The sequence below is a fragment of the Helicoverpa zea genome, chromosome 22 (genome assembly GCF_022581195.2).
Source record: "Helicoverpa zea isolate HzStark_Cry1AcR chromosome 22, ilHelZeax1.1, whole genome shotgun sequence".
NCBI lineage: Eukaryota > Metazoa > Arthropoda > Insecta > Lepidoptera > Noctuidae > Helicoverpa > Helicoverpa zea.
In genome coordinates this window covers 9,945,958-9,959,460 of record NC_061473.1, presented here as the reverse complement: position 1 = coordinate 9,959,460, position 13,503 = coordinate 9,945,958, and the positions used below count along the sequence as shown (strand labels likewise).

Sequence of the window (13,503 nt, the reverse complement as noted above, 5' to 3'; positions counted from 1 at the left end):
TAAAGTTGTCCCTAACGCGTTAAAGCAAACAATCATCAATTCAAATGTATATTTTAATTTGATGACTTGATATCCTATGGTTTCTCCTGAAAACCACTTGAACAAAGTACGTTTTCATGACAGTCAGTGTACGCAATCCAAGTTGAAACAACCGCCAGACAGGCGCCACAGAGCAGAGAAATTCGCCCATCCTCATCGAACCGAACAGATGGTCAGCAATGTACCTACTCGTATAGTGACGCACTGCGCTTGCCAATACTCGATACTAACCTATTTACTTGACAGACAGACAAACAAATACTTTGTTTAGCTGACAAAAGCTTTTGGCGAATCAAATAGCGTCAAATTACAGACCGGCTGAAAGACTGTTTTGGCGTTTCTGCCGTGTTACATGATGTCTGTCAATTTTTGATGACCTATGTGTCCTATTAAATTAAAACAATAATTTGCATTGTTTATTATGGCTAGGCAGGTAATGGTTTGTCTGCTAAAAGAATCAGATGACAGAAACACCTGGGCAGGCAGGTTTCCACTTTCATGTAGGTAGGTAAGAAGAGGTAAGTAGCTAAGTAAATAACTCGGTACATACCTAATTAGATTTGTACATCGAACGTTAAAAAAGGGCATAGGTAGAACGTGGTTCATAAATTTTTGATATATAGGTATCAAGTTACACCGATAGGTACATGACACCAATGGCTGATAAAAAAGGTGAAGGAAAAAAATGCATCTTGAGGAAACCTGGACTATAGTCTGAAATCACCAACCCGCATTGAGCAAGCAAGTGTGGTGATGGTGATTGATGCTCAATCCTTCTCCGTGTGAGAGGAGGCCGCAGCCCAGCAGCGGGACAATAAAAAGGCTGTAACAGTAACAGGTATCAAGTTAACGATTTTTGATTTTGAGTAGGAACCGCAAAGCAGCCTTTTAGCTCATTTTAGCCAACTAGTATCCAATTAACATGTAGTACTTCAGGTAGGTACTTATAACCTATAGTGGTAAAAATGGCGGCCGGTTGGACACGCCCGGTTTTCTCGGAACGTCTAGCAAGCCGTATCGACTTCCAGCCATTACTTACTAAAAAGGAAGTTAGCATATCATTATGCCTTTATAATAGTTAGAAACTTTCCTATGACTCGTACGTAGTTTACAACAAATGTATTGTTTCTTGCTTTTAGTTAAAATTAGAGGCTGTGGAATAAATATTAAATTACTACGGACTAAAAAAAAGTAGAAATTGGTCTCTGTATATTACGGCACTTCTGTAATAATATTCAGTTTCCGCAGAACCGAAATACCTTTAAACATAGGTTACGTTTTATTCTAGTAAGGAAGAATTTACCAATAAGATAACAGAAATAGTTATCTAGATTGATCTAGAGCTCAGATCCAATTCCAGGAACAGACAATGTTATTGAATCATCCCAATATGTAGGTACCTCCGAATAAATGGGCGTAGCCTCTACCCATGTACCACCTCTCCCGACCGTTCAAACGAAGATAACATTTTTTTTTAATGTTAAGCTTTTATTGAAGTAACAAAATTGGCCTGAAATATTTTCTTTTAAATATATTTAGACGGGTATAAGTTGTGGTGGCCTAGTGGGCAAAGAACCAACCTCTCGAGTATGAAGGGCGCGGGTTCGATTCCAGGTCAGGCAAGTACCAAAGCAACTTTTCTAAGTTTGTATGTACTATCTAAGTATATCTTAGACACCAATGACTGTGTTTCGGATGGCACGTTAAACTGTAGGTCCCGGCAGTCATTGAACATCCTTGGCAGTCGTTACGGGTAGTCGGAAGCCAGTAAGTCTGACACCAGTCTAACCAAGGGGTATCGGGTTGCCCGGGTAACTGGGTTGAGGAGGTCAGATAGGCAGTCGCTTCTTGTAAAGCACTGGTACTCAGCTGAATCCGGTTAGACTGGAAGCCGACCCCGACATAGTTTGGGAAAAGGCTCGGAAGATGATGATGATGAAATATATTTAGACGGGTTTGCTTGTGAAAGTGTAATAAATACATCCATATTATTTTAAGCAATAAATCTCCAATAATATAATTTTTGTTAAGGTTTCCTTCAATGGTTAGGTAGCTGTACATTGTGTATTGAGAATTAAAATTAGAGCGTATGGTTATTAAGCATCGATGATTTTATTATTATACTAGCAGTTCCCCGCGGTTCCACATGGGGGAACTTACTTCTCGTACCCGCATAAAAAGTAGCCATGTATTTTCTCAGGATCTCTAGACGATCTGTGTTGGCCGATGGGGCAGATAAGTTCTAGACCACGACCCGGAAGACGCAGCGTAGGCAGGAAGGCAGGAAGCAGTAGATGAGGGTTGCTAAAGATCGAGAAAAGTGGCGAACCTAGGGGGAAGCATTTGTCCAGCAGTGGATATAATATTTCGGCTACCAAACAATTAAACGGTCCAGCAGTTTTGAAATGAAAAGCGCAACAGAAGGACAGACAGACAATGTTACTTTCGCATTTTATTTGTAAGGATTGTCGATCAAATACTTAGAAATCTAAAACAAAAGACCACTGCTTGCCTAATGTGATTATTCTACAAACATACAGCACCTACAATAACATTCTAGTTTTAAATCTCTAAAGTGCATGTCAACGACCGGGCGTGCCGGGTGTGACGTCACTACGGCATGGCGGCTCCCGGTCCCGATTGGCTGACACACCCGCCAAATTGCGGACACCTGGGATATGTCATACGGGTGGGTCAAATTCATGTCTTTTCAATTTGGTAATTAAAAAAGGGTTCAATTTATTCTAGGCTGGTCTAAAATCATGCAACTACTTAGGTAGATGGATTAAAATAAATCTTTATAAATTATATTCTCATAATATTATTTTTTTTATTCGTAAGTACTTACTTAATTCATTTGATTAAATCAGACAGGTAGGGTTTTTTTTGTTATTATTACATTGACAAGTAATAAAAAAACACCACTCTGGCAATTAAACATTTATTAATGACAATCTACCGCTCGGGATTTAACCTTCTTCCTATGGGTACTACTTTCAGCAGCCGCAAAAAATTACCTGCCAAGTGCGAGTCGAATTTGCGCACGATGTTAAAGCAGCAATGGGCAAATAGGTACCTACTTATGTCATCTGTGACAATTTCAGCCGGACAGTGAAGTCTTAAAAATAGGGCCCTGTTTATCCCTTTAGGTACTTACGGAAACCAGAGTGCCTAGTGCGAGTTTTGCAAGTTATTTTTTTCGATGCGAGGATTATCATACCATTGATTGAATCACGTAGCACTTGTCTTAGAATTGTGTATTTAATAAAGACTGTCATCAGTACTTGGTCGTATTACACTTAAGCTCACTTTTGCGAGTGTAATCATTATTAACCGGCAAAATGAAAGATGAAGTAATACCTAAATAATGTGTAGTAGCATACGACTCTTTATTTCAATAGACTTATAATTATAATCGGGTTGCGAAAAATGTCAAAACTCGGAATCAGCATTCTGAGAATGAAGTAGCCCATAATTAAAAGCTATTCTCTTGCAAGGGTATTTCATGTATTAGGTACTTAGTGAAATAATTTTAAAAGTTTATTATTTTTGTTTTGACATACTAATGTCAAATCATAAATAAGTATATAGTTATAAGTAGGTAATTACTAACATTACTAAAATTAACAGTTAATTGACAGGAAAGAAGTTACTTCTGAATAAAAAATAATAACAATGAAAATTCAAAATATCTGGACTACGCTCCATTCACTCAAGTTCAAAGTAATAACGTTAGCATATATAGGTCATTTATCAAATTATATGTCTTAATTGACATAAAATGGTAAGGTACTTAATTATTATTTGTTGTGCAGTTTTCGCCGGCCGGCGCCATAGCATAGCGAAACAAGCCTCGACCGACACTTCGTCGCCTTCACCACACTTCACCACAGGATTGCCAGCAAAAAAAAGTGGCTATTATACGGTTTAGGATCTGCAATTGTACGAAATTTGTTCGTATTTACAAAAATATTCTAGACGTGGACACTATAGTCATAGGCATTCATGGCACTTAAATCTCCATTCCGTCAAATTCATGTCATCTCAGCAATACTTTATCTCCATATTATTTATTTAACAACTATCTTGCATTTGTTTTTGTATATAATACACCCAACATGGGTATTACAATTTAAATTATCTTCTATCACAAAGGGTTCAAATGTAAAAAAGCAACAAGCCAACCCAATTTCTTCTACATGAAAATATCATGGATACATGGTCGTCCGATTATACATATTTTGTATCCAATTTTACAGTCTGGCAGCCCCACTACTGCAGACAGAATACCAACCACACAAACATCTGTGTCTCTAAACGAAAATTATTGTTGTTAACATAGTAGAGAAACTGACTAAAACGTAGAAATGATACATCAGCATACAATATATTAATTCCTTAATTTAGTCCTGTAAATAACTTTGAAAAATAAAGAAATAAGATAGTACTATAGTTCGGCCATTCAGAGAATGCGTTCCTGACACGTCGCGATTGAACTGACGACGTAATAACATTCATTGATTATTGATATAATAATGTTGTTTTAATGCTCCTCAATTGTTAAAACGGTAAACAACCAGCAAAAATATTTTTATCGTAACTGCAACGCCATTGCAAAGTTACGTCGTCAGTTCAATCGCGACGTGTCAGGAACGCATTCTCTGAATGGCCGAACTATAAAATGGGACGCCAATTATATTTTTTTGTGAAGTTGGCAGCCATGTCGATATCATACAACCACCAATAGGAGAGCAGCTGTAAATTGTTGGGCTGCTCAAGTATCGATATACGCATATCGATAGTTATAAAAATAAACTACTACTTTGCAATTATTATTGGTACATATTATGTTTATGTAATGGTGACAAAATCATAAATGATAAATATAGTTTATTTTTACATAAAAAGGCAGTACACTTAAAACGTATACTTTACATAACGTCTTATAACTTAGATCCTTTTTATAGATCAAGTCATAATATAAAACTAAAAATCTGACTAAAGACTATTTAAGAGAAATATTTGTTTGTTGATTGGTTTGTTACTTTTTTAATTAGTAATCTAACAGTGCTCATGGTTATGTCAAAGTCACGTGGATCTATCGATCATTAAATTAATTATGTTCCAAAAAGCTTCATAAACTGAAGTGTGATTATAATTATAACTGTACTGGCTCCATTGAACATCTTTGGCAGTCTTTACGGGTCGGGAGATAGAAAGTCTGACAACCAGTCTTACCAAGGGGTATTGGTTTGCCCGAATAACTGGGTTGAGGAGGTCAGATAGGCAGTCACTCCTTGTTTAGCACTGGTACTCAGCTGCATCCGTTACTCTGGCAGCCGATCCCAACAGCGTTGGAGTAAGGGCAGACAGATTATGACAGTCCGTCAGAAACGCGAGAAGAAGATAGTTAACCAATATTTAGGGTATTATATGAATCTTTAGCTGTTGGTCTACTACTTCTTAACCACCGAAGCAAGAGTGGAGTTATAAGTAGGTACGGTTTTAGACATTTGTTTTCAAAATATTTTCTATCTTATCACTTCCATCCCATTCCATTCTATTTACAGGCAGGCTTTTTGGGAATATCTTTGTACTCCTTAATGTTTTTGTTCTTATTATTTTTTTTATTTCATTTTTTTGCTTTATATAACTTGGTTTCTTTAAGTTATTAACTTCGTTAAATTAGTTTTCATAATAATAAATAATAATTTTAATATTAAAGCTAATATTGAAACTAATTCCTAGTCCAACTTGCATTGTGTAACTTTCTCAGAGTCAACCCTTAAAATATTGTAAACACTTCTTTTTTTACGTTATTATCGTATGTATCAATACATACCAAATGTAATACCAATTATGTTGTAAAAAAAGTTTTTGGCCCGTTCTTTTCCATGGGAAGCTACTTTTGGAACGGGCAACTAGAATCATCCTTATTTATAATTTCTGACGTAAGCACTTATTGCTTGGAAAGGCCTAAATGAAATAAATGATTTGACTTACAGAGAAAATACAATACATGAAGTCGATTCCTAAGTAAGTTTTTAAAGTTTTACCACTATATATTTGAGCGTGTTTTTTTCACTAGAAGCTGGTTTTCCAACTTTCGTTAGCAGCAGGTATCTATCTTAGGCATAATGTGTTTTTAAAAAAAATAATATGTCAAAAATAATAAAGGCTATATGCTAAATATTGAATGGGTACCTAGGAGTGAAAGAATAGTACTTTTTAATTTTCCCCTCCCTCTTCAAAAATGTTAACCGTAGCGTAAGGGTGTGTTTTGTTTAGTTACATTAAAAAAACTAATGAATTTTAACATAACTATTTTAAAAATAAACCTCTCCCCGCAAAACACCCAATTTTCCCTCACACTCGAAAGTGTGTCGCAATGCGTCATATTTTATCGATATATAACACGACGGGTATAACTACAGCACTGGCGCATCCGTAGCCTAGGTCGATCGGACGAAACGGAACAAAATTATTCTTCAAGCGACCACGAGAGTACGTGGTGCGTGCGGAGCAGAAAACAATTTTTATAGTTACTAAGTAAACTAAGTTCATATTAAACAAAATGAGGGAAATCGTGCATATCCAGGCCGGTCAATGCGGTAACCAGATTGGAGCCAAGGTAAATCTTTTGTTTTTGTAATATCTAATTTCGAACGTGCGCTTAGCGGCCGGCATTTTGTGACGCCGGCCTCACGCCACGACTCGAAAAATGAAACAATTGACAACTGTTTCCTTTACTAATTCTCGCAAATAAGATCTAAATTGTGTTCAATTAACGGTGGCCGAGTGTTTGTCATATTTTAGAGTCAGTGGGTGTGGCCGCGGATTATGGACTTTGCGTTTTTTTTCGTGCGTCGATGTAGTATCGTGTCAATTTTCTGATGACTTTCGCATTCATATAGTCACGTCATCATTTATCGTGTAAATATTATGTAAAAGACGAGTTGGTGAAAGCCGCACCCAGTGAATTCGGGTAGCTATCGATCGATACGTAGGCCTCTTGAAGTCGTCTGTCGCCGACTTCCACGTGTTATTTGCCGGTTGGCGGATGCACTACGGATTTGGATTATCGAGTTTCGCATGAATTTCGCGAATAGTTGTAATGTTTTTCTCGAATATACGGCTCTGTATCATGAACTTTACAAGATTTACTGGAACGTCAGTGTTCCGGTATGCCGCATACCTATTTTAGACAAAGGAATTCAATATTGTTTCCACATACCTAGGTAGTTGTTCGTCGCTTTTGCTATAACAATGAGTGTACTGCTAATACAATAGCATTTTAATCTTTTGTAGTCTAGTAGGTAAGTTCCCGCCATAAAAAAAAAAACCGTTATAAAGGGCGAGTATGTTTGGATCCCCGTTCAAGGTTGCCGGACCGCGTCCCATGATAAGGGCCAGCCAATCGTAGGCCTGCGTTTGTAACGTTCGAAATTTGAGTCCTTTCCGTTGGTGCTACGGGATCGGGATCCGCCAAATGTTACGCCAGCTGCCGCGGACGTTTTTTTTTGTATCCTGAACATGCTCAATTATTTAGAAGTCGAGTTCTTTTTCCAAATATTATTAATTCGGCGAGCTGATTACAGTAAACACATTTAAATAATTAGTAAACAAAACAACTGAGAATATTGCCAAGAGTACATCAATTATTATTTCCTTTACTTCATCACATTAAAACTAGTAGCTAATAAAAAGCTCGCACATAGTTAATTGCCGAGTTTTAATTTCATGCGCGTTCTGCAAAAAGTTAATTATGAAATTTAAATAGGCTGCGTCAGTTACCGTGGTAGAATAGTTCGATGACCGGTGCTCTTCCGTAGTCGCCGAAATAGCACGGCTTAGCACATGTTCGTGGAGCAAGTTTACGACTAGATAACTATCCAGAGACGTTTGTTTCGAAATCAGGCACTCTTTTGATGTTAGTCTCTTTGAAGTCTTGATTGGATTTAATAAATGCATCTAGTTAGCTTTACAGGCAAATCTTACCTTATTAGTCTTGAGTACATGATAGGTATAACTTGGTGATAAACTTTTTTTGTTGACAAAACATGAATGGTCTTTGACAAAAGTCAAAATATTACTTGCATAACTACCGTCGTTATGGTGGGTTCTATCAAACAAACAAGAACAATAGACCCATCTTCCTACGTTTCCTAACTCCTACACAAATGCTTAACTCAGGAAAAAGGAAATATTGTTGACCTAATTCGAAGATAATCTGACAAATAAATAACTCTAATCCACGGCCAGTCAGAGATAGATAGCATTTAATTTAATAGGATTGATTGGATAAAACACGTGGTTAAACCAATTGTTTAATGAATACACCTAATTGAATGATTGCTATTGGATTTGTAAACGTAATTTAGTTAAACTAAGTCAACTTGCATTTAGATCTACAGTAAACAATCAAGTACCTAATTAAACAATTAAAAGAATTGTAGAATTTTCGAGATGTTTTGATCGCCAATTAGTGCACATTGCAATATCAATCATTAACGTAGGTACAACTCCTACGTATTCCGCCTATCTTTATGAAACTGATACTAAAGTATAGTATATACCTAGATATGATTCAAATAATGTATCATGTTTATTTTCAGTGGGTTAGTAGTGTATTCCTGAAATTCACATTCTTTTCTCATGACTGTAAGATGATACATAGGTACACACGTAGACAGCATACACACATAGGCAGCATACACACTGTATATTCTTGAGAAGAGGTAAAAGAAATGGTTTCCCAAACTGACTTGCTACCTTCTTCCCAAATTGTCAACGCGTTACCTACGTAGGTATATTGCTATATTGAATACGTGATAGCCGTCGGAAGCGCTTTTTCCAGCTTCTGGCAAAATGCCCAAACTTCGAATAGACATCGTGCAGTGGAATTAAATTCATTTCTTTCATTCAAGACGCGTGAACCACTTTTGAGAAAGTGCAGCCAGTATGTTTTTGAACACACTGAAAATATTTTTTGTTTAATAACTAAAGAAGTTTTCGAAATAATATAGGTTACATAAAATAATCAAAGCCATTCATTGTTGTACCTAAATGCTAACAAGTCGTACTTTTCTAAACTTTCTTAGTTATTTGCATGTCACAGACGGTAATTGTTAGCGACACGCAACTGTCTCCGTGCCAGTCTGTGATTTTACAAGCCAAGCCAATCCCGCCACGTCTTCCGCTGTGACCCGCTTTTTGTAGCGTGATCTACGTATCGATCGACAGACTTTCCGGCGATAAAAAAATATGAATCGGTTTTTAACAGACCATATAACTTAATACTACCAAGCTTCGTTAGTTATGCGCTTCAATGAAGGTACATGATGTGTCCTACATATGTGCCCACCAACAAGGCGCTAGAATATATCGTTTTGATGAAGTCGTGGTGTGCACCATCGCATCACGTCCACCAATATGACGAACACTCAATTTTAAAGACTTCCAAGAAAGTTCCTATGTAGATTTCCTATTATGTTGATATGATAACGATAATAACACTGATAAAAGGTAATATTTACAACAAGATATCTCTTACATGATAAATTATATAGAATTCTGCATTTAAAATACTCACAAAAGAAATAAGAATACAGGCTCGGTTTAGTATCAAAATGTCGTCATCGCAATCTATCCTAAAAGGCGCGGCGGTGTCTTGCGTGTTTAGTAAGCACTAAGGTCCTTTTTAGGGTTCCGTAGCCAAATTGGCAAAAACGGAACCCTTATAGTTTCGTCATGTCCGTCTGTCCGTCTGTCCGTCTGTCACAGCCGATTTACTCGGAAACTATAAGTACTACAGTGATGAAATTTGATGGGAATATGTGTTGTATGAACCGCTACAAAAATATGACACTAAATAGTAAAAAAAAGAATTGGGGGTGGGGCCCCCCATACATGTAACTGAGGGATGAAATTTTTTTTTTTCGATGTACATACCCGTGTGGGGTATCAATGGAAAGGTCTTTTAAAATGATATAAAGTTTTCTAAAAAACATTTTTCATAAAGTGAACGGTTTTTGAGATATCAGCTCTCAAAGTCGTAAAAAGTATGTCCCCCCCCCTCTATTTTTATAACTACGGGGTATAAAATTCTAAAAAAAATAGAGGTGATGCATGCTAATTAACTCTTTCAACGATTTTTGGTTTGATCAAAGTATCTCTTATAGTTTTTGAGATAGGTTGATTTAACTGTAATTTACGGAACCCTTCGTGCACGAGTCCGACTCGCACTTGGCCGGTTTTTCAGACGAAAATACTGCCTATTGTTACCATTGGTGGCCTCTGAAAAGTAGCCATGACTAAAGCGTTACGTGACTGCACTGTTTAAAAATATTATTTCTTTGTACATTATAATCTCGCCACGAATGAGTCAACAACCGATCTTATCGGCCGTTCTCTATTCGCGCGAGTTTCATTTACCTAGAAAGCCTCTCAATTGATTCGCGATAAAATCTCGCGGCAATGTTAATGGATGACTTGTGTTTTATATCAAGAATTACGTTTATTCGTGTTAGCCGGGCTGGGTGCGCGCACAGCAACCCCGACCCGCCTGATTTATAGTTCGACAAGCTGTCAGACCAAACGAGAAACTTGCTTCGCGCTCTCCTCTTTTAAGGCAACATGACATAAACACGAAAGTGGGCGGCCATAATGTTTTTGCTGCAATTATACTTATTCATCGGTTTAAGACGTGATTTAAATCGTTGATGTACCTTTATGGTAGTGGGCTGGATCGATATCGACCTCGTAAATATGTTAATGTCGAGGCGACGCCTCGGGAGCCGCAGTTTGTTGCGAACCCCGTCGCCTGGGCGACCGTGACTCATCCTACGCACACACCGCCGCGCCGACGCCTTGTGCTAATAGATTATTCACCTCGCACTTATACTTCATTGTAATTTTATTTCATCTTCATACTTTATCTCAATGTTAATAAGTTTTTCATGGTTGTTTCAGTTCTGGGAGATCATCTCCGACGAGCACGGCATCGACCCCACCGGCGCCTACCATGGCGACTCGGACCTGCAGCTGGAGCGCATCAACGTGTACTACAATGAGGCCTCCGGCGGCAAGTACGTGCCGCGCGCCATCCTCGTCGACCTGGAGCCCGGCACCATGGACTCGGTGCGCTCGGGCCCCTTCGGACAGATCTTCCGGCCGGACAACTTCGTGTTCGGTCAGTCCGGCGCCGGCAACAACTGGGCCAAGGGTCACTACACCGAGGGAGCCGAACTAGTCGATTCAGTATTAGACGTCGTACGCAAGGAAGCAGAGTCATGTGATTGCCTCCAAGGTTTCCAACTCACACACTCGCTCGGCGGCGGCACTGGTTCCGGAATGGGCACACTTCTTATCTCCAAAATCAGAGAGGAATATCCCGACAGAATTATGAACACATACTCAGTTGTACCTTCGCCCAAAGTGTCAGACACAGTAGTAGAACCTTACAACGCCACACTATCAGTCCACCAGTTAGTAGAAAACACAGACGAGACCTACTGTATCGACAATGAGGCATTATACGACATCTGCTTCCGCACGCTCAAACTATCCACACCCACGTACGGCGACCTTAACCACCTGGTGTCGCTGACCATGTCCGGCGTGACGACGTGTCTGCGGTTCCCTGGCCAGCTGAATGCGGATCTCCGCAAGCTGGCTGTCAACATGGTGCCGTTCCCACGTCTGCACTTCTTCATGCCCGGCTTCGCTCCCCTGACATCTCGCGGCAGCCAGCAGTACCGCGCCCTCACCGTGCCCGAGCTCACGCAGCAGATGTTCGACGCCAAGAACATGATGGCGGCGTGCGACCCGCGCCACGGCCGCTACCTGACCGTGGCCGCCATCTTCCGAGGCCGCATGTCCATGAAGGAGGTGGACGAGCAGATGCTCAACATCCAGAACAAGAACTCGTCATACTTCGTGGAATGGATCCCCAACAACGTGAAGACCGCCGTGTGCGACATCCCACCTCGCGGCCTCAAGATGGCAGCCACGTTCATCGGCAACTCCACCGCCATCCAGGAGCTGTTCAAGCGCATCTCGGAGCAGTTCACCGCTATGTTCAGGCGCAAGGCTTTCTTGCACTGGTACACCGGCGAGGGCATGGACGAGATGGAGTTCACGGAGGCGGAGAGCAACATGAACGACCTGGTGTCCGAGTACCAGCAGTACCAGGAGGCCACCGCCGACGAGGACGCCGAGTTCGACGAGGAGCAGGAGCAGGAGATCGAAGACAACTAAGCACTCACACCCAACTACCCCTCCCGCTCCCCCTAACACCTCCCCCCCGCTCCTTATCCGAGCGTCCGGCGTGTCGCACGGGACGTCTTTTGATTTGCATTAGTATTTCCGTGTAACTGTACCGTCGTTGACTTATTTATGTTACGTAGGACGTTCCTACACGTTGGTGACGTCGCGTCTACATTCCCGTGTGTGTGTTTTCCTTGACCGAAGGGCGACTCTCGGATGTTTATGGCTGTAAACAGGTTCCCCCAGCGACGTGGGCCCTTCGCCTGACCACCAGCGCAGTGCTGTCGACACACTGATGACACAAAGGAAAAGATCTTTTTTTGATAAGGCTGAACTATTTTTTAATGCCTAAGTTTAATTTTAATACTTCGTTTGATACTGTTCAAATAATGTGTTATTCATTGGCTTTTTTACTAAGAAGCTAGTACAACATTTCGAAATCGATCAAAGGTTTTTAATTATTATATTCCAGTGAGTAATAAAACTACAATGATTTTAATGGCTTCGTTTTATTTCCTTGCCTCTACCTGGACATGGTAATTCGAATGGGTTATTCCCGGTCGGTAACACCCTTTCGTCAACACTGTTGACGATCTGGAAAAAAAGTTTCGTTCGTTCAGTGTTGACAAACGCTATTTATTATTTTAGCGTAAAATGGTTATTATGCACATGATAAGGCCACTTTTTTATTTTCTAGTTAATTGTGTTTTAAAAGATCTTACATAATCCATTAAAACATTTAAAAAATCGCATGTCATTTTATTTCCATATTTTTAAAATAAAAACCAGCATTCATGGACACTGAACGAACGAAACTTTTTTTCCCGATCGTCAACAGTGTTGACGAAAGGGTGTTACCGAGCGGGAATAACCCATTCGAATTATCAGTACTGCTTTAGCACCACATTCAGGAATAAATAATTAGGTACACTACCCCAGCTAGTTGAGACACCATGTAACACATGGCATAGACACAATACACATGATTGAAACTGAACATTTTACTCGTTACCTCTAGTACCTACCTTGGTTATCGTTGTGTGCGTTCGCGCAGCGGAATGTTGTTGAATTTAAAGATTTTAATTATGCAGATAATTAGTGTAAGACGTCCTATAATTGTGTATGGTAAATAAAAATTTGTGTATGCAGCCATTGTGGAGAAATTCACCAAAAACAGATTCCGCTGGGCGAACGTTG

At 39.5% G+C, this 13,503-nt stretch overlaps 1 protein-coding gene across 1 annotated transcript; it reads left to right on the top strand.

Moving 5' to 3' along the window:
• Window positions 1-6,492: 6,492 nt before the first annotated feature.
• LOC124641154 (tubulin beta-1 chain) lies at window positions 6,493-12,805 on the top strand. The gene is made up of 2 exons (XM_047179146.1): window positions 6,493-6,670; window positions 11,011-12,805. The coding sequence occupies exons 1-2, from the start codon at window positions 6,614-6,616 to the stop codon at window positions 12,295-12,297; spliced, it is 1,344 nt and encodes a 447-aa protein (XP_047035102.1). The 5' UTR covers window positions 6,493-6,613; the 3' UTR covers window positions 12,298-12,805.
• Window positions 12,806-13,503: the final 698 nt, after the last annotated feature.

Coding starts and splice junctions, on each gene's coding strand:
- LOC124641154 (XM_047179146.1), top strand. CDS start 6,614: ATGAGGGAAATCGTGCATATCCAGGCCGGTCAATGCGGTAACCAGATT. Junction 6,671..11,010: donor GTAACCAGATTGGAGCCAAG/GTAAATCTTTTG, acceptor TGGTTGTTTCAG/TTCTGGGAGATCATCTCCGA.